At 46.3% G+C, this 18,748-nt stretch overlaps 1 protein-coding gene across 2 annotated transcripts in view; it reads right to left on the bottom strand.

Annotated features, from left to right (window-relative positions):
- MAP3K3 (mitogen-activated protein kinase kinase kinase 3) overlaps positions 1-18,748 on the bottom strand; it is a 61,353-nt gene that overhangs the window by 10,934 nt on the left and 31,671 nt on the right. For both annotated transcript variants that reach the window (XM_045985938.1, XM_045985939.1), the window contains 3 exons: positions 18,101-18,214; positions 9,609-9,729; positions 1,477-1,610 (listed from right to left, as the gene is read on the bottom strand). In XM_045985938.1, the coding sequence (XP_045841894.1) occupies positions 1,477-1,610; positions 9,609-9,729; positions 18,101-18,214 (369 nt within the window). The remainder of the gene's footprint in view (positions 1-1,476; positions 1,611-9,608; positions 9,730-18,100; positions 18,215-18,748) is intronic.

Raw genomic sequence — 18,748 nt, 5'->3', positions numbered from 1 at the left:
CGCAATCTCAGATTTTATACCCAAGTCACCTCTAACACAGCTGATGGCCAGAAGTGCTCTGGTTAGAGAAAACAGAAAGGATGGTCAGTAAAACAACCAATAAGGGAATCCTTAACTAAAAGCACCCCAGGTCACTGCTCTCAACATAAATTTATCTGGAAAGCAGGAATTACAGGGAAAAAAAAAAGCAGCAGTATAAAGGGCTTCTCACAGTCTATGTACTTTGGATAATGCTTTATAGAAATTAGCTATCACTGGGAAAGAAAAGTTTTAAGAATTAGTTTTGGGGGAAGAAAAAAGTTGTAAGGATCAGTTCTCTGTAAAATCCCTCATGTGGTGGTGCTGGCCCTTCTCTTGGATGCTTTGCTCTTAAGAAATTTCCCTTTCCCAGACCAAATCCTAAACATTTTTAAGAGCGGATCTTTCTCTTATGCAATCAAAACAAGCTTATCGAAAAGACTTCACAATGAAGCCAAAGATCTCACTCTTGCTGAGTTCACGAAGCCAAAATGCCATTTTCATCAAGTGAGCCACTAGTTAAAAAGTTAGCCCTTAAAATGGGTGAGCCACTGTGGTGGGCATACCCTAAGGGTGGCCGCCACAATGAGTCACAGTCTTGTATAAACCCCTCCCCTAAAGTAAGGGTAGAACTTATTGTTTCTAGTCAAGACTATGGCAAAGGGGGTGGCATATTCATTCCCATGATTACGTACAGTTGATGACTCCATCTTTACAGACCAAAGCAAGAGGTTCTCCTCTGGCCTTGAAAAAGCTGCCACATTGTGAGAGAGCCATGTAGCAAGGAACTGAAAGTGGCTTCTAGGAGCTCAGAGTGGCCCCTGGCCAACAGACAGCAAAAAGAAGTAACCCCGAATGGAGGACCCCATTAAATCATGCCTAGGTTCCTTACCCAGGGAAATTATAAAATAATAACTGTATGGTGTTTTTAAACTGCTAATTTTGTGGTAATTTGTTATGTAGGAACAGATGACTAATATAGCTACCATCATAAAAACTCACCCAAAGTAAGCATTTCTATAGTGTAATTTGGATATGGTACACCCCCTACCTTTCATCAAGAAATAGTAAAACTAAAATATGGCTGATGAACAACAAAATCTGTCAGTTTAGGATTGGTCATATGTTAAACTCTGCTGCTTTCACAGGCAGTTGTAAGGAAGTGTTCCAATAGCAGAGTGGGGTTCTGCAGGGGGCCCACCGAGAGGAGCTCAGCAGAGGAAATATCTGTCAAATGCTCATCCAACACCAAGGTGGCTGGTAGCTTACACACTGTTCATGGCAGGAATTAACAGTTGGCCCCTAAAAAGAACAATCCATATCTGGGAAGGCCTAGTTTACAAAGGAGCTACTGGATGGGGTTCAAATCGCTCAAGCTCTGTCCCATGCCCACAAAGAGGCCACATTACAACTTTGGTTGGACACATTGCCAAGGTGCACCCCGAGCCCTATACTCACACACTGCTCGCTGGTCTCCGGGATGAATTCCCCCTCACTGTTGATGCTGGTGTAGGAACCCTGCCGGGCAATGCGTTGCTGTCGCTCAGGCACGTAGCCAGGGGGAGGCGAGCTTCGGCCAGGGTTCTGGGAGCCTAGAGCACAGAAACAAGACCTTTTACAACAGAGCCCAGAATGTGTGGCGGAGAGCAGCGGGGGGGTGAGGTCAGACCAAACATCTGTTGCAGAGGCTGGTACCAGGTAGGAACTCAGCAGAATTCCATTTATTTCCTTCACTCTATATGGCAGATACAAATGGGTTAGGCTCAAGATCCATTCTACTGGGGCGCCTGGGTGGCTCAGTCGTTAAGCATTAAGCGTCTGCCTTCAGCTCAGGTCATAATCCCAGGATCCTGGGACGAAGCCTCGAGTCAGCGGGAAGCTTGCTTCTCCCTCTCCCACTCCCCCTGCTTGTGTTCCCTCTCTTGCTATCTCTCTGTCAAATAAATAAATGAAATCTTATAAAGAAAAAAAGATCCATTCTAACTTTCTAGTATGCCTTCCTATATTTCAGAAGTTAATCAGCTAAAAGCTATTATTCCAAGACCCCCTAAGGTCCAGCCAGTCAGATGCCCTTGGGTGAGATTTAGTTGGCTGCCTGCGGCTCCCACTACTCCTGGGCACAGTCGCAGAAGCCCTGGTTTGTACGCAGCGGCATTAGCATAGACCACGCACCTGGAGCCCAGTTTTCCTGACATCAAGACACAGATGCAGTCATTCCTATGTACGCACTGCGGACCAGAGCAGAGGGGCACTGTGCTTCTGAATCTGGTAGCTTCCTGGTGACAGAAGAGTGAGGAGCTCTGTGGCTTCTTAACCTAGAATCTGTTTCTTTCTCTGCGATCACTTTGTAAACCAGGATGTGCGCTAAGTTTCTTCTTCCCAAAACTAGTTAGAATGGAGTCTACCCTGTGCACCTGAACCCTGACCAATATACTCTGGAGTGAAAAGGTATTACACATTTGACAAAGAATGGACCAAAAATGTCTCTTGTAAGGGACTGATTAGAGAGGAAGAAAAACTTACTTATTGATGAAGTCCCAGATAGTGGTCCAAAGTATCCCCAGACAGGATGATCTGCCCTCAGTCTGTTACAGGGATTATCTACGTGAAGCCTCCCCGGGATAAATATCCAAGGCCCCGGACACCCATTCTCTCCTTTACCAGCTGCCACTGAACTCTCCCCTGGTTTTACAGGTAGGATGGGACTGGCTTGCATGAGGCCAGCCCTACAGACCCAGGAGGGGCTGGGGGAAAATAGCAAAGGTTCTCTGAGCTTTTATTTCCAGCCAGAGACTTTCACTTTTTCCAATACACACCGCTGCCTGCAGAGAGCCAGCCTTGCTATCTGATGGGCAGTGGGCCAGGGGCTATTGTGCACAGGCCCACAGCTTGGGGCAGGAAAGGGAAGTCTCCCCAAACCAATGGCTATCAGAGGAAGCAAATGGAAAAACCAGGAGTTGGCAGAACTGCTCCAGAGCATTTTCAGTTTTGTTTTTATCTTCAATTCAGAAATTGGGCTAATGAGACACACAACAGCCGTCAAGAAGAAATGAGACAGGGACCTTAACGGGTCAGGATGCTGGGCTGCTAGACTCACCGATGCGCCCATTATTAACAAAGACATGCTGTGACATATTAACAAAGACAGCAGTGAAACAGATAGTACAAACCACAGTACTATGCAAGACAACTCATCCTAGGCCCTGGAAGGCAGGTGTTGGTGGGGATGGCGAGCTCTCTGGGATGCCCTTCCCTGGCATTCCAGACGGCTCTTCCTCTGTTCTCATGAGGCTGTTTGTGTCAAGGGGGCCCCATCAGCAGCAGCTGAAGCAACAAAGCAGAGTCGTCGTCCTGTGTGCAGAGCAGCCCACAGCTCTGCACCAAGGTGTTCTACACACAAGGAGAAAGCCAGGGCTTGAAGCTGCTGACCGGCTGTAGTTCTCCCGGGGCATGCCAGCCCTCACTGGCTCCTTAACTCATAGTGCAAAGTCGGAGCAAAACTCTCACCAAAAGCCGAAAGACTGGCTCTCCGATTCTAGCCCTTCCATAGGAGACTCCGGTCAGGAAGCTGATGCAGTCAGGAAGTTCCCTCCGCAGGGAGTTTTAGGGTTTGGGGTCAGTGTTAATGTGCAGGTCATTGCAAGTACAAAGAGATAGCTGTTTTGGCCATCAATTATTTTCTCGAAATCCTGCTGTTTCTTGCTGGGCAGATGAGACTCGGGGAGGAATCAACTCTGGGAAATCTTGACCAGTATTTTTCAGTGTGCTCCCACTGGACCAGGCTGCGCAGAACAGAGCTTCTCAACATTTCATCCCACAAGACCCTGAGAACATCCTGCATGTTTCAACTTCCAAAATTCCCATCTGATTTTGAAGTTGCCACCACTACTAAACAGTTTCTGGTCTCATCCGGCATCACAGAAGAGTTTAAGGCAAGGAGGAAAACGCGGTGGAGGTGAAAGAAGCTGACCTGTGTGATTGGGGGGCTCCGCCCTTCGAACTGCACCAGGGCAGGAGGTCTGCGCTGTGCACAACTCTGTAACCAGTTGCTGCCAGGGGCTTCCTGCAAGTCACCTCATCTTTTCAACACTCTCTCCTCCTCTGCCTGAATTTTTTCCTCCTCCTCCCCTCCCCGTTACCAAGGCATCAGGCACCCTCTACCTGCACTCCCCATGTCACCTGCAGCAGGAGTCACCTTCCCCATGTCCCCTTGGCACCGGCGTCATTCCCCTCTTCAACTGACTCTGAGCCTCCCTTCTTCGTAAGCATGCTCAGATCTCTAGTTTATAGCCTTGACCTTCCTTCTTGCCTCTCTTGTAAGCCACTAACTGACCTCTGTTTCTCTTTCACAGCCAAACTCCTTGAAAGAACTGATGGCCTCCACTCCCCCGCTGCCCGTTTTTTAGGGGCTGCAATCTGGCTTGCTTCACTGTGGGACTGCGGTGGCATGACAAGGAGCAAGATGGAGTAGGACCAGAGACAAAGTTACTTAAGGAGATGCATTAGACCCAGTGGAAGTCAGAATGTGGCAGGGACAAGTCCTGCATTTGAGGCTTGGTTGCATGGCTTAAGGGTACCACTCAACATATTATGGAAAAAAACGTGCTTGAGCTCAGCTTCAAAGGTAGGCAGAATTTCTACGGGCAGAGATATAAGGAAGGGCACTGTCACCTAGGGAAATTCCACCTGCCTTGGTCTGAAGATCTCCTCACAGGGGTCTTTTGGGTTAACTCATTACCTAGTTGTTATTGTTTTTGTTTGTTGCTTGTTTTTGTCTTTCAGCATGAACTAGTTTAATAGACTAATTGGTTTGAAAAAAAATTAAATTCGAAGTATGTATATTATGATGGGGCAAACAAAAACACAAATATGATAGCTGGTTTCGAACAGTTAGAACCTGTCATATGAAAGATGTTATCTTTGTATCTGTGTTGCTCAAGAGAGCAGTACCAGAGTCACTGGGTAAAGTGAGGGAAGGCAGATTTTCAATTCAATATAAGGAAGAAGTTCAAAGAATTAGCACGGATTGGGCTACCTTGCACTTTCCCATCACTGAAAATAGTGCCATGGGGGCTGAATGACCCTCGTGTTGCCATTTCTCACTAAATACTCACAGATTCCTTCACGTTGGGGGAGGAAGGAAGGCAAAGCTCCCTTGCTCCTGCTGCTTGGGGGTTGAATCGTTAAGGCTTCTCTTTTGACCCCGTTTCTACAGCAAGGACTTCTCATGCCTGATACTTAAAAAACTGACTCTCCCCTCTTCCTGTTTTCTTCTACTTCCAGAAGGCCTTACACTGTCCAGCACAGCAAGTGCTAAGACAACTGTGGATGAAAACAACAAGTTGTGTCTCCTACCCTTTCCAGCCTGGCTGGTACCCTGTAAGGCCTCCTCCCACCCTCTCCTGTTTCTCTGTTCACTCCTATCCTGTGTCCTTTGCAGGTTCATCCTCCTCTAATTGGCCACTAAGTGTCTGGGTTCCTGAGGCTCAGCTCTCGGCTTCTTCTTACTCTGCAGTCTTTGTCTAGGGCCTCTCATCTGGACCTGTGGCTTCACCTGGACAATTTCTAATTTTTTTTTTCTCATCCTGATTTCCTCTCCTTTGAGGTAGAGGCCTGTATATCTACCTGTTCATTTGATAGCTCCTCTTAGCTGTCTCAAAGCTACTTCCAATTCAACCTGTCTAAAACATCAGGTCTGCCTCTTCTCAGCACGGGAAACCAGGCTCTCATCTCTCGTTATTGTCTTAGTGAAAGGCAGGGCCATTTATCCAGATCCATAAACCAGTAACTTAGCCTCCTGCTCTTTCAACATTCGTAAGGTCAATCCAATACCACAGTGGTTCTTAAACCTCTTAGAACCCTTTTACACGTTAAAAATCAAGAACAGGGGCGCCTGGGTGGCTCAGTGGGTTAAGCCTCTGCCTTTGGCTCAGGTCCTGATCTCAGGATCCTGGGATCGAGCCCCACATCAGGCTCTCTGCTCAGTGGAGAGCCTGCTTCCCCCTCTCTCTCTGCCTACTTGTAATCTCTCTCTCTGTCAAATTAATTAACTAATTAAAAAATTTTTAAAAATCAAGAACATTGAAGAGCTTTTATTAAGTGGGTTATATCAACTGATATTCACTATACTAGAAATTAAAGCTCAAACATTTTGAAAACACACTAATACACAAGCACACATTCCATTAGCCATCAGAACAATGACATCATCTCAGTCGGGTGACCTATGGAAAACTCCACTCATACTCATGAGAGAATGGAGTAAAAAGGCAAATCATAGACTTCCTGAAATGATCTCAGGAACCACCCCCACCTCAAGTTCCCAGACCACACTTTGAGAACCAAGCAACACCATGTTCTGTTGGTTTTGCCTTCTCAATGTCTCAAGTCCATCTGTGCCTTCCTCTCTCCACTACTGTCACTCGCCTAATCCAAACTTCTGTCTTCTTCACCTGGACCAAACTGCATAGCTTAACGTGGTTTCCCCTTTGGTCTGTTCTGGCTCCCCTGCAATCTGTTCTCCACACTGTATCTAGAGTAATCATTTCAAGACACAAATCCGAGTATGTCATACATACCACCTATTCCTGTTCACTTTAAAAAACAGAGAGTGGATTTTTATTGCTTTCAACATTAAGGACTAAAATCTTCCACCATGGACCACAAGCCTCTGCCTCCCTCCCCAGCCTCAGTGCATTCCTCTGCCCCACTGTTCTTGGGGCCTCCTCACGTGTAGCTCTCCCTGCCTGGAACTCTCTTCCCTGCTTCCCCTTTGCATCATTCACACTCCAAATCATAGGCTAAGGCTTTCCTGGCCCCAAAATTAGGATGCATCCTCATGGCACCATACTCCTTTCAGTCACACTATACACTACACGACAGTCTCATCATGACAAGCGTCTGTCTTCCCGTGCAGCCATAAGAGCCACAGGGGCAGGAGCCAGATCTGTTTTGCTTCCCATGTTTCCTGCACACAGCTTATACTTGGCCAATTAAATTCTAAGTGAATAAATGTATAAACAAAAATGGAGTTTGAGAGGGAGAGAAAAAAAGAGTAAGATAATATGATGAGCACTGTAACAGAGACAGGCATAGGGGACCAATATTTGGTCCTTTGGTCAATGGCTTCCCACTGCCTACCAAACAAGCCCAAGGGCAGTCCAGGCTCCTTAGGGGTGGCCCAGGGATCCTTTCTCAACTTCTTTATTCTCCTCTAAATTGATCAGCCAGGCTGAAGGCCAAGTGAGATCTCCACAGACAGCTGAAAAGCTCTCCTCCTTCATCCTTATCTACTGAAATCCCCTACCGTCTCTAAAGATCCAGTTCAAATAGCTCCTCCACAGAATGCCTGTCCCTAGTCATTCCAGTTAGAAATAACCTAGGCCGGGGCACCTGGGTGGCTCAGTGGGTTAAAGCCTCTGCCTTTCGCTCAGGTCGTGATCCCAGGGTCCTGGGATCGAGCCCTGCATCGGGCTCTCTGCTTGGCAAGGAGCCTGCTTCCTCCTCTCTCTCTCTCTCTGCCTGCCTCTCTCCCTACTTGTGATCTCTGTCAAATAAATAAATAAAATCTTTAAAAAAAAAAAAAAAGAAAGAAAGAACGAACCTAGGCCATTTCTCGGCTCTATGGAAAGGCTGGCAGGTTCCGCCCACTTCTTCCCTCACATCCACCATACTCCATGCCAGTCGTGGTTCTCCCAACCCACCACCTTCTTTTGTGATAGTGTCTGGCAGGTGTCCCGTCCTGTGCCAGGAATATCTCTATGCTCAGTAAATCTTTCCTTCGTGTGGCAGCTCTGATGTTTCCTCTTTTTTTTTTTTTTAAAGATTTTATTTATTCATCTGAGACAGAGACAGAGATGGAGAACTAGAGCACAAGCAGGGGGAGAGGCAGAGGGAGAGGGAAAAGCAGACCCTCCACTCAACCTGGGGCTCGATCCCAGGACCTGGAGATCATGACCTGAGCCGAAGGCAGACACTTAACCATCTGAGCCACCCAGGCGCCCCTGATGTTTCCTCTTCTGTGGAAGCGCTTCTCCAAAGTCCTGGGCTGAGTTGGTTATGCCTCCTCCCACCCCACCCTGTAGCCCCCATCGTACATGCCTCCACTGTAGCCCTTACCCTAGCTCAATGGCTGGTACACGCTGCTTACTGAACGACGGAACCCTGGATCTACGTTTGCTAGGAGGCTACATTGGCCATTCTCTAGATACACAGGAGCTACTTCATAGAAATCCTATTCCTCAGCATTCTCAGACAAGGAAATTCCATATATGGCTCCTCACAACAATGGCCCAGCATTTGGCTCTTGCCTCTACACACAAATCACAGGCTCTTGCTCAGGAGCAGGCCCAATCACGGCCCCATGTCAATCCTCACTGTTTACTGTACAAAGGAACAATGCTGCCTTCCTCCAGCCCCTCAATCTCTCTGAGGGCTCTGGAACAGAGGCCAAGCTGGCAGAGTTTCCTAGGCTTCAGGGCACCTGGATTCCAGAGCCAGAGATGTTCCAGATAGGGCCTCCTTGCTGGGGGGTTGGCTCTCTCTCCTCTACCAGCTTACTGAAAACATGGCCACCAATTGTCCACAATGTTAGAGAAATATGAAACTCATATACGGATCTTCAGCTTGGCAACACTTAATACCATGTTTGCTCGAGTTCCAAAAATCACTCAGCAAGGCAAAGTCAGTGCCTCAGTAACACATTCTTCCTGCTACCCTCTCAGGAGGCTTCTCACTCACAGACAGGCTCAGTGTGATGTTCAGAAATCCCCAAGCTCAGCTCAAGATCTTCAGAGAGCAGTTCCGTTTGATGCAACTCTACCTGTATGGACAGAACTTGTCTTCCTAGCAGCAGCGGGGGTCGCAACATTAGGGCAGTAGGTTCAACACAAATGTTTGATAAGGCCAGGTTTGCCTCTTGATACAAACTCCACAATTCGGGACATGGGCTTTCTCCTCAGACTCTGGAAAATGGGATCCAGAGCAATACTAGGTTCTCCGGTATAATGCACAGGCCTGACTTGGATTTCTTTCCTGGGGAGGCCTGGGGGCAGCTACATAGTTTTCTTCCTAGTTAGCCAATCCTATATACTATGTCAACAGTCTCCCATCCTTCCCAGGCAACCTGGTTTAATTCTCCAAGAGTTTCATTGGTCAACATCTTCGCCAAAGCATAAGGACTCCTCGGGAATCAGAAGCAAGAGGTCTACGGTCAAATTTCAAAGTTGGGCCTTATTCCTAACCTCAAGTCTCCAGTTCTTTGACGAAACAATGGTCAAGAATGAGAGTGGACTATTCATTGCCAGAGGTCTTCAGCAGGTGTTTGAGGAGATCACTTTTTCAGATATGTTTAAAAAGGAACTTGGTCGTGCCATCACATTGTTACACTGTAAGCTCTCTGAGAGTCAGGACACCATCCCAGTCACTTCTCTACCCCTTTCCCCCCAAATAAAGGTCTAGAGGATTATTTTACACAGAGTAGTAGTCTATTAATGTTTCATGGTGGTTTTTAAAATTAATAAATACTTGATTTTTAAAAAGCATGGGCAGATAAATTAGATGAAAAGGAAAAAAAGCAGTGGAATACTCACTGACAGAGAGGTGCCTGCTTCTGGGCTCAGGGGGCTGGTAGATGGTATTGACATCTCCTGCAGACTGGGAAGCTTTGATCCGCACCTGCCTGGACACCCCAGAATGGGGAGAGGGACTGGTCTGTAAGATAAGAGGAAAAAGGCTGAGCCATCTTTAGGCAGACAGGCCAAGAAAGGCCTGCTTGCCCTTCCCTAGGACTTCTCGTGCTCTTTTTTTTTTTTTTTAAAGATTTTATTTATTTATTTGACAGATAGAGATCACAAGTAGCCAGAGAGGCAGGCAGAGAGAGAGAGAGAGGAGGAAGCAGGCTCCCCGCCAAGCAGAGAGCCCGATGCGGGGCTCGATCCCAGGACCCTGGGATCATGACCTGAGTGAAAGGCAGAGGCTTTAACCCACTGAGCCACCCAGGCGCCCTGGACTTCTCGTGCTCTTAGTTGCCTTCCCCCTTTAAAAAAAAAATATTTATCTATTTGAGAGAGAGAGAGAACACAAGCAGGGAGGAAGGGCAGAGGGAGAGGGAGAAGTAGACAACCCCCCCACCCTGCTGAACAGAGAACCCAATGCAGGGCTCCCTCCCAGGTCCCTGGGATCATGGCCTGAGCCAAAGGCAGAGGCTTAGCTGACTGAGCCACCCGGGCGCCCCTGCCTTCACACTTTCAATATGCGAGGTATCTAGCCTCCCCCCAAATCTCACTCCTCAATCTGTCTTGGCAAACCACTATTTCCTCATTGTAGTTTTATAGCTTCAGTGATATCCGAGCACTGAGACCCACTGCCCCAGTTTAAGAGGTGATGACCCAGGCATGGAAGAATAACAGGTTTTCCTATAATAATATGTCAAACAGAAAAGCGAGTTGTAAATACCTCTCGTAAAATCTCCAGAGAGAGAGCTTGGGAAAAAATAGCAGGAAATTATTTCAGCAGCGAGCTCACCTGCCGAGTTGGGGGGGTGGTGGTGTCAGAATAGAGAATGACCGCGACCTCCCTGCCCAACAGAATTCTGGCTGGTAAACATGTATATCTAAAAGTAGCTTGATGCGCTGCTTCTACCCAACCACAATCACTCCCCCCAAATCACAGCAAAATCTCAGCTGCTTAGTATCACCAGGGTTTCCATGAGAAACCACCTCAGGCTTGTGCTCATCTGGGAAAGGCTATCACAGGAGCCATTTTTGCCAGAGGTCAAGGACCCCAGAATAGGGTCAGCAACCTCACCACATGCACCCTCATTTTTGCACTGTTCTAGTGAAACCACCAAGTGAGCCCTAGGGGGAAAAAAAAAATCAAAGCAACGCAGGGGGCCCTCACAATGAGAAAACGGAAAACTGAAGGTGGGCGGTGAGCAAGTGATGTGGGGGTGCGATGACAAGCACGAGGAGCACTACAGAGAGTGGGAATGGGGGGGTCAGGAGCGCTAAATAACTTGAGGTGAAGTTTCGACTTGCTTCTCTAGTTCTTCTACCTCACATAAAGAAAAAAAAAAAGTCCAACCTAAACAAACTATATCCTGTCCTCCAGGAAAAAGGCTTCCCGCTCTCGGGGGTGAATTCAGCTGCCAAGCAGCCTCCTCTGGTCTCTCCACGCCAGACTTTATCACATGCAGGGCTGTCTTTACAAACTGTCTTGCTCTAACGGGAAGTCAGAACCAAGGGGAAGTGGAATGTTCTTGCTGAAGCCTCCGATGTGCAATAGCTTTCTGCTGAGAGTCAGAAAGGAAAAAACAGTCAAAGCCACACACTGGGGAAGCAGGCCAGTGAAGGGCAAGGAAAGGCCACAGCCCTGCAGTCGGAAAGAGAAGAGCCCCATGATGACCCCCTGAGGACACCTGCTTGCACACAGGGCCTTGCACGTAGTGAGAATTCCACAAGTCGCAGCAATGTGAATTTGAAACACACTGAAGAACATACACTCTAAACTCAATTTTAAACTCTAAGAGCTGAGACAGGAAAGTAGGTTCTGCAGTCAGCACAAGCACTGGTTTGTAGAAGAAAAGGCTGAAATTGGAACAGGTTGGAAAACAGATGAAGGGAATCAGTGGAGGCTTCAAAGCAGGAATTCTTTTTCTTTTTTTTTTAATATTTTATTTATTTATTTATTTGACACAGAGCGAGAAATCACAATTAGGCAGAGAGGCAGGCAGAGAGGTGAGAGGGGAAGCAGGCTCCCCGCTGAGCAGAGAGACCCGATGCGGGCCTCAAACCCAGGACCCTGACATCATAACCCGAGCCGAAGACAGAAGCTTAAACCACTGAGCCACCCAGGTGCCCCAAAGCAGGAATTCTTACCCCTTAATGTGCACAAATCACCTAGGACCTTGTTAAAACACAGGTTCTGACTCTGTAGGTCTGAGATAGGGTCAAAAATCTGCATTTCTTTTTTTTTTTTTTTTAAGATTTTATTTATTTATTTGACAGAGACTGGGAGAGAGAACAAGGGAAAGTACAAGCAAGGGGAGCAGCAGAGGGAGAAGGAGAAGCAGACTCCCCACTGAGTAGGCAGCCTGACACAGGGCTCAATCCCAAGAACCCAGGATCATGGCTAAAGCCGAAGACAGACGCTTAACCAACTGAGCCACCCAGGCACCCCTAAGATATTATTTTTAAGGTCATCTCTACACCCAATGTGGGACTTGAAGTTAACAACCCCAAGACCAAGAGTCACATACTCTATCTGACTGAGCATGCCAGCCAGATGCCCTGAGAATCAGCATTTCTTTCTTTTTTTTTTTTTTTTAAGATTTTTATTTATTTACTTGACAGAGAGAGATCACAAGTAGTCAGATCACAAGTAGGCAGGCAGGGGGGAGGGGGAAGCAGGCTCCCTGCTGAGCAAAGAGCCCAATGTGAGGCTCTATCCCAGGATCCTGAGATCAAGACCTGAGCTGAAGTCAGAGGCTTAACCCACTGAGCCACCCAGGTGCCCTGAGAATCTGCATTTCTAACAAGTTTCCAGGTATCCTGACGCTGCTGGTCCATGGACCATACTTTGAGCAACAAGGTCTTAGGAGGAGATTCATACTTCAATGAGGTCATTGGTCTCAACCCTAGCCACCCACTAGAGCTGCCTATGGGGCTTCAGACACCTCACACCACCTACAATAGAATCTCTGGGGATGGCACTCAAAGACTGGTATTTTTTCAATCTCAAGGGTTTGTAATATTCTGTCAAGTTTGAACACCCTGATTTTAGTATATGTGCTGCCGAAGCGAGCACTGAACACCCTGATTTAAGGGGATAAAAGAGAAATGCATGGTAAACAAAAATGAGATTCATGCAAGGATTCAGGGAACTTTGAGCACAACTTAGAAATGGAAAAGGGAGAGGATGCTTGGGTGGTTTAGTTGGTTAAGCATCTCTGCTTTCAGCTCAGGTCATGATCCCTGGGTCCTGGGATCAAGTCCTGCATCGGGCTCCTTGCTTGGCAGGGAGTCCGCTTCTCCCTCTGCCTGCCGCTGCCCCTGCTTGTTTTTTCTCTCTCTCTTTCTCTCTTGTTCTCTCTGGCAAATAAATAAGTAAAATCTTTAAAAAAAAAAAAAAAGAAGCGGGAAAGAGGAAGGAGGGACTAGGAAAAACAAAAGGGGACTGTAGTGGAGTGAAAGGAGAGCCCACAAGCATAAAGCGTGGCCAACAGAATGTTGAAATCACAGCAAACAGAAGGTGGCATTTGACTACTCAGTGTAAACCTCACCAAAGGACTCTGGAGGTAGCAGTGTGTATAGCTGACACAAACGAAATGAGAAATTACCAGGAAAGCACATCCATAAAGACTGCAGTGACTGGAAACTAGGAGATCAGCAGAAAAAGTGGTCACTAGAGTGGGCTCACAGATTATCTTGATAAAAGATTTAGTGGTATGAGACAAAATGAGTAAGTGGATTGAACTCTGCAGGGGGTAAAGAGGTGTGTGTGTGTGTTTGCTTTAGTTTGGTTCATGGGAACATAAGGTGAGAAATGGCCCCTGGATCTCACCAGCTCTCTGCTTCAAGGGTGGCACCAAGAGACTTTGCACAGAAGACTACAATAGTTATGACACTTGTATTTTCTTCTCCTAAGATAACCCCCAATATCTTTTTTTTAAGATTTTATTTATTTTTTAATAAAGATTTTATTTATTTGACAGAGACAGACACAGTGAGAGAGGGAACACAAGCAGGGAGAGTAGGAGAGGGAGAAGCAGGCTTCCCGCCAAGTCGGCAACCTGATACGGGGCTCGATCCCAGGATACTGGTATCATGACCTGTGCTGAAGGCAGACACTTAATGACTGAGCCACCCAAGCACCCTGATAATCCCCAGTATTTAAAGGGCTCATCCAGGGGCTCCTGGGTGGCTCAGTGGGTTGGGGCCTCTGCCTTCGGTTCAGGTCACGATCCCAGCGTCCTGGGATCGAGCCCCGCATCAGATCTCTGCTCAGCAGAGAGCCTGCTTCCCTCTCTCTCTGCCTGCCTCTCTGCCTGCTTGTGATCTCTGTCAAATAAATAAATAAAATCTCTAAAAATAAATAAATAAATAAATAAAGGGTTCATCCAAAATGAGAGAAGGTGACTAAATCTGTGTTTTCATTATCTGCACTCTCCAGTGCTTCCTAAACTTTGACTGCATATATATAGATTAGGGTGCCTTTCTGGACTAAAGGCGACCACATATAAAAGTGACCCCAGGGGCGCCTGGGTGGCTCAGTGGGTTAAGCCTCTGCCTTCGGCTCAGGTCATGATCTCAGGGTCCTGGGATCGAGCCCCGCATCGGGCTCTCTGCTCTGCGGGGAGCCTGCTTCCTCCTCTCTCTCTGCCTGCTTCTCTGCCTACCTGTGATCTGTGTCTGTCAAATAAATAAATAAAAATCTAAAAAATAAAAAAAAAATAAAAGTGACCCCAATCCCTTGAAAATGCTGTCTTCCCTTGGACCTTCTTCCAGCTTGGTTACCCCGAGCTGTGGGAAAGAGAATGACACAACATCTCACAACTTCTCCCCATGGGCAACGTTATACTTTCTATTCTGCTTCTGATAAACTGTGGAGGAACCTGGGGGAGGTCTTCCAAGGGTTACAAGAACTCTAAGACCCCTTTCCGGGAGGGTAACTGATAGGTACTGAACTGTAAGTCAGAGCATCTGATTCTAGACCAGCTCTGTCACCACTGGCTGCTTCACCGTGGGCAAGTGACCCTAAGTCTTGGTTTCCCCAGGTATAGACTGGCAAGTACATATGCTTGCCATGGACCTCTAAAAGTTGCAAGAGTCAAATGAGAGACAAAAGCACTTATACATGTAAGGTGTTAGGTTTAAACAGGGGCCAGACTGAAGCTATTGCACTCCACAACTTTGGTCCTATCTTCCTGCACTTGCCCCTTACTTTAATAAGACTGAAAAGAATTACTGTTTAGATTATCCTTAATATTTTGAAGTTAAATAGTAGACAAGATAGCATCAAACTCATTGATGAGATATTTGGGAAGTGGACAACATCTGGATGAGAAGATCAAAAGTTTACTTCTGTCAGGGAGAATCTAAGATAGCAAAACAAAATGCCATCATCAGTTTAAGGTAGCTGGGACAGATAGAAGTGACAAAAGAATGTAAGCTTGAGATTATTTTAAGATAGTAGAAAATCTGAGTCTAGGAAGTTATAAGGTCGAGTGGGAAGTTAAACACAAACATGGTTAGAGAAGAAGTCTGTAATTGGAATAAATTAAGAGTTAATGGTCCAGGGGCGACTGGGTGGCTCAGTGGGTTAAGCCTCTATCTTTGGCTCAGGTCATGATCTCGGGGTTCTGGGATCGAGCCCTGCATTGGGCTCTCTGCTCAGCAGGGAGCCTGCTTCCCCCTCTCTCTCTGCCTACTTGTGATCTCTCTCTCTCTCTGTCAAATAAATAAATAAAATCTTAGAAAAAAAAAGAGTTAATGGTCCAGGGCACAGGCCTAAGGCAGCAAGAACTACTGAAGGTGACGATGAAGTATCTTAAAATGGCAGGAGAAAGCAAGGCTAGACAGGGGCTCTTCAGACTAAAGGGAGGCTCTGTGATGACCAGACTCCAGGAGTTCTCAGGTAAGAATAATACTGAAGCCTATGACATGGCCTTGGCCAGGTGAGGTAGGAGGGGTAAATACAAAGGGAAGATTAGAAGTTGTCATAGAAGGATCAGTAGAAAAGGAATTCGGAAAGAAAAACTGCACATTTAAAGACAGGAAGAAGAAGGGAAGTGAAGGTGTAAGTGGTAACAGAAGGTGAGGCAACAGATTGCTAAAAATGGAAGAAACTCAGTAGAGAAACTAAGTGACTGCCAGTTAGCAGCTGGAGGTGAAGCAGAGGGCATTTACCAAGCAACCTAGAAACTAGTGGGCACATTTTATCCAATGACTAAAGGAACAGGGAATAATCACGATGGCCTCAGTGAAAAACAATGACGACACTGTAGCAGGTAAATCAAGCTAGATCCTGAAAACAAGGGGACAGCCATGGCAAAGAGTGATAAGGAAGAACTGCAGAATGGGGGAGTGTGCTGAAGAATGTGGAAAGATGAAACCGGGGAGCTGGAAAGCAGGGTAGTTGGTGATAAACCCTGGATGCTAGGCTACATTTAGATCCTCTACAATAGGCAATAAAGAAAGACTAAGGAGTAAGTGAGTAACCTGAACAGAGAAATAAAATAATAAAGTATATATTTTATTTCAGAATACTTCCCAAAACATATCCAGAAAAGAGATACATCTGGGACAGAGGAGAACAATCCTCAGTCACAAGGACACTTTTGTAATATTAGAAAAAGTCTTCTTTATTCTAAGGCCCCCAACTGCATTCTCCTGTGCCTCCCTTTCATCATTAGGACAGCCTGATCCCAATACGTTTCCTTAAAAATAAAAGGTCAGGGGGTGCCTGGGTGGCTCAGTTGGTTAACCATCTGCCTTCAGCTCAGTTCATGCTCTCAGAGTCCTGGGATAGAGCCTGGTGTTGGGCTCCCTGCTCAGTGGGGAGTCTGCTTCTCCCTCTCCATCTGTTTCTACCCCCTGCTTGTGCTCTCTCTTCTCTCTCTCAAATAATAATAATAATGATGACAATAAATCTTTAAATAAATAAATAAGTGGTCAGCATGAGCACCATTCCATCTAAACTCTGTCCTACTATGGTGCATTCACTGTCCTCATGGAGCAATGTCAGCTGTCCATAGTTGGCTGTTTTCAAGTATAAGGAGAGGAAAGAGTGCCAAAAACCTTTAGGAACATGTATCTTAAGAAAACAGGTGTAGAAATTGGTGGTTAGAAGATAGATCCTGGGGCACCTGGTGGCTCAGTCAGTTAAGAGTTTGCCTTCAGCTCAGGTCATAATCTTAGGGTCCTGGGACTGAGCTCCACATAGGGCTCCCTGCTCTGTGGGGAGTCTGCTTCTCCCCTCTCTCTGTCTCTGCCCCTCACTTGCGCTCGTGTTCTCTCTCAAAAAACAAAAACAAAAACAAAAAAAAACCAACAGACTCAGACTGCAATCACTTGTGAAATATAGGCCTTCAGAGACCTTTTAGGAGAAGCAGCTACATAACGGATAATTTCCCACTTCTGCCAGCCCCTGCAGACTGCCTGCCATTTGGTAAGGCAGCAACTGATAAACTACAAGAGGCCCTCCATTCTATGGCCTCTTTTCCATTGAACAGAAAGAAAAGTTTGTTTCCTACATGTGTCACAAGACACAGGCATGGTTGCTGAGGAGTTGTTGAGAGATTTACATGATAGTGTCAAATCCTTGGCAGCCTTTGCTAATCAGCATCTCCACCCTAATCAAAACTCTCTTGGGGTCCAAATTAAATTGAAATAACATAAGTAGAGAAAAAGAACTTTCTCTTTTATCATATATGTTTTCCTTCTTCCCATGCCACAAGCCAAGTAACCTTCAGCTACAACTTTAACATAGATTTGACTTTGCAGTGAAATCACATGCAAAATGCTACCTAGCCAATAACACGGTGGGCTGAGCTGCACTTAAGTGCTTGCTTCATTTTTTAAATTTTAAATTTTTTTTTTTAAAGAGAGAAGTGGGGGTGCAGAGGGAGAGAGAGAATCCCAAGCAGACACCCTGAGCATGGAGCCTGTGTCCCAGCGGCCCAAGATCATGACCTGAACTGAAATCAAGAGTCAGATGCCCAACTGACTGAGCCACCCATGTGCCCGGCCCCCCTGCCCTTGTGTGCTTGCCTTTTTTTTTTTTTTTTAAATATTTTATTTATTTGACAGAGAGAAATCACAACTAGGCAGAGAGGCAGGCAGAGAGAGAGGAGGAAGCAGGCCCCCCGCGGAGCAGAGAGCCCGATGCGAGGCTCAATCCCAGGACCCTGGAATCATGACCTGAGCCGAAGGCAGAGGCTTTAACCCACTGAGCCACCCAGGCGCCCCTGTGCTTGCTTTAATAGCAGCTGAGAAGCACAAAATTCTGTCCAGGCAGCCAGGTAAACCCCTGAAGGAGAGCAAGTTTTGTTTTCAGTAGCCAGGCCATCATAGACGCTACTTACATGATTTCTGTCCTGGGACAGCAGCAATATCCTAAGGCTTTTCATGCTTGAGCTTCTGTCTAATATGTCAATTGCTTTATCAAGATCATCTTGGTTCTTCAGCAGGATGGAGAGCTGTGACACAGGACACAAGAAAAGAATCATATAAAAGAAAAGTTGTTAGTTTCTAAAAAAAAAAAAGCAAAATACACAAGAAAAAAGTAAGATTGAAGGAAAACAATCCCATTGGATACTAGGGGGTCTTAAAACTAATTGAAACCATATAGATATTTTCTTTTTCTTTTCCTTAAGTGTACAATTCAGTAATTTTAAATAAATTTACAGAGCTGTACAACCAAAATTCCATTTTAAACATTCCCACTTTTCCAAAAAAATCTTGTGCCCATTTGTAGTCATTCCCTCTTCCCACCTGTAGACCCTTAGAAAACCACTAATGTACTTTCTGTCTCTATAGATTTGCCTCTTTTGGGGGCACCTGGGTGGCTCAGTAGGTTAAGTGCCTGCCTTGGGCTTAGGTCATGATCACAGGCTCCTGGGACTGAACCCCACATTGAGCTCCCTGCTCTGTGGGGAGCCTGTTTCTCCCTCTCCCCATCCCCACTGCTCATGCTCGCTATCTCTTATCTCTCTCTCTCTCACTCTCTGTCT

Source organism: Meles meles, chromosome 18 (assembly GCF_922984935.1).
Source record: "Meles meles chromosome 18, mMelMel3.1 paternal haplotype, whole genome shotgun sequence".
Classification (NCBI taxonomy): Eukaryota; Metazoa; Chordata; class Mammalia; order Carnivora; family Mustelidae; genus Meles; species Meles meles.
The sequence above is the reverse complement of the archived record's forward strand: the minus strand, read 5'-3'. Positions and strand labels throughout refer to the sequence as shown.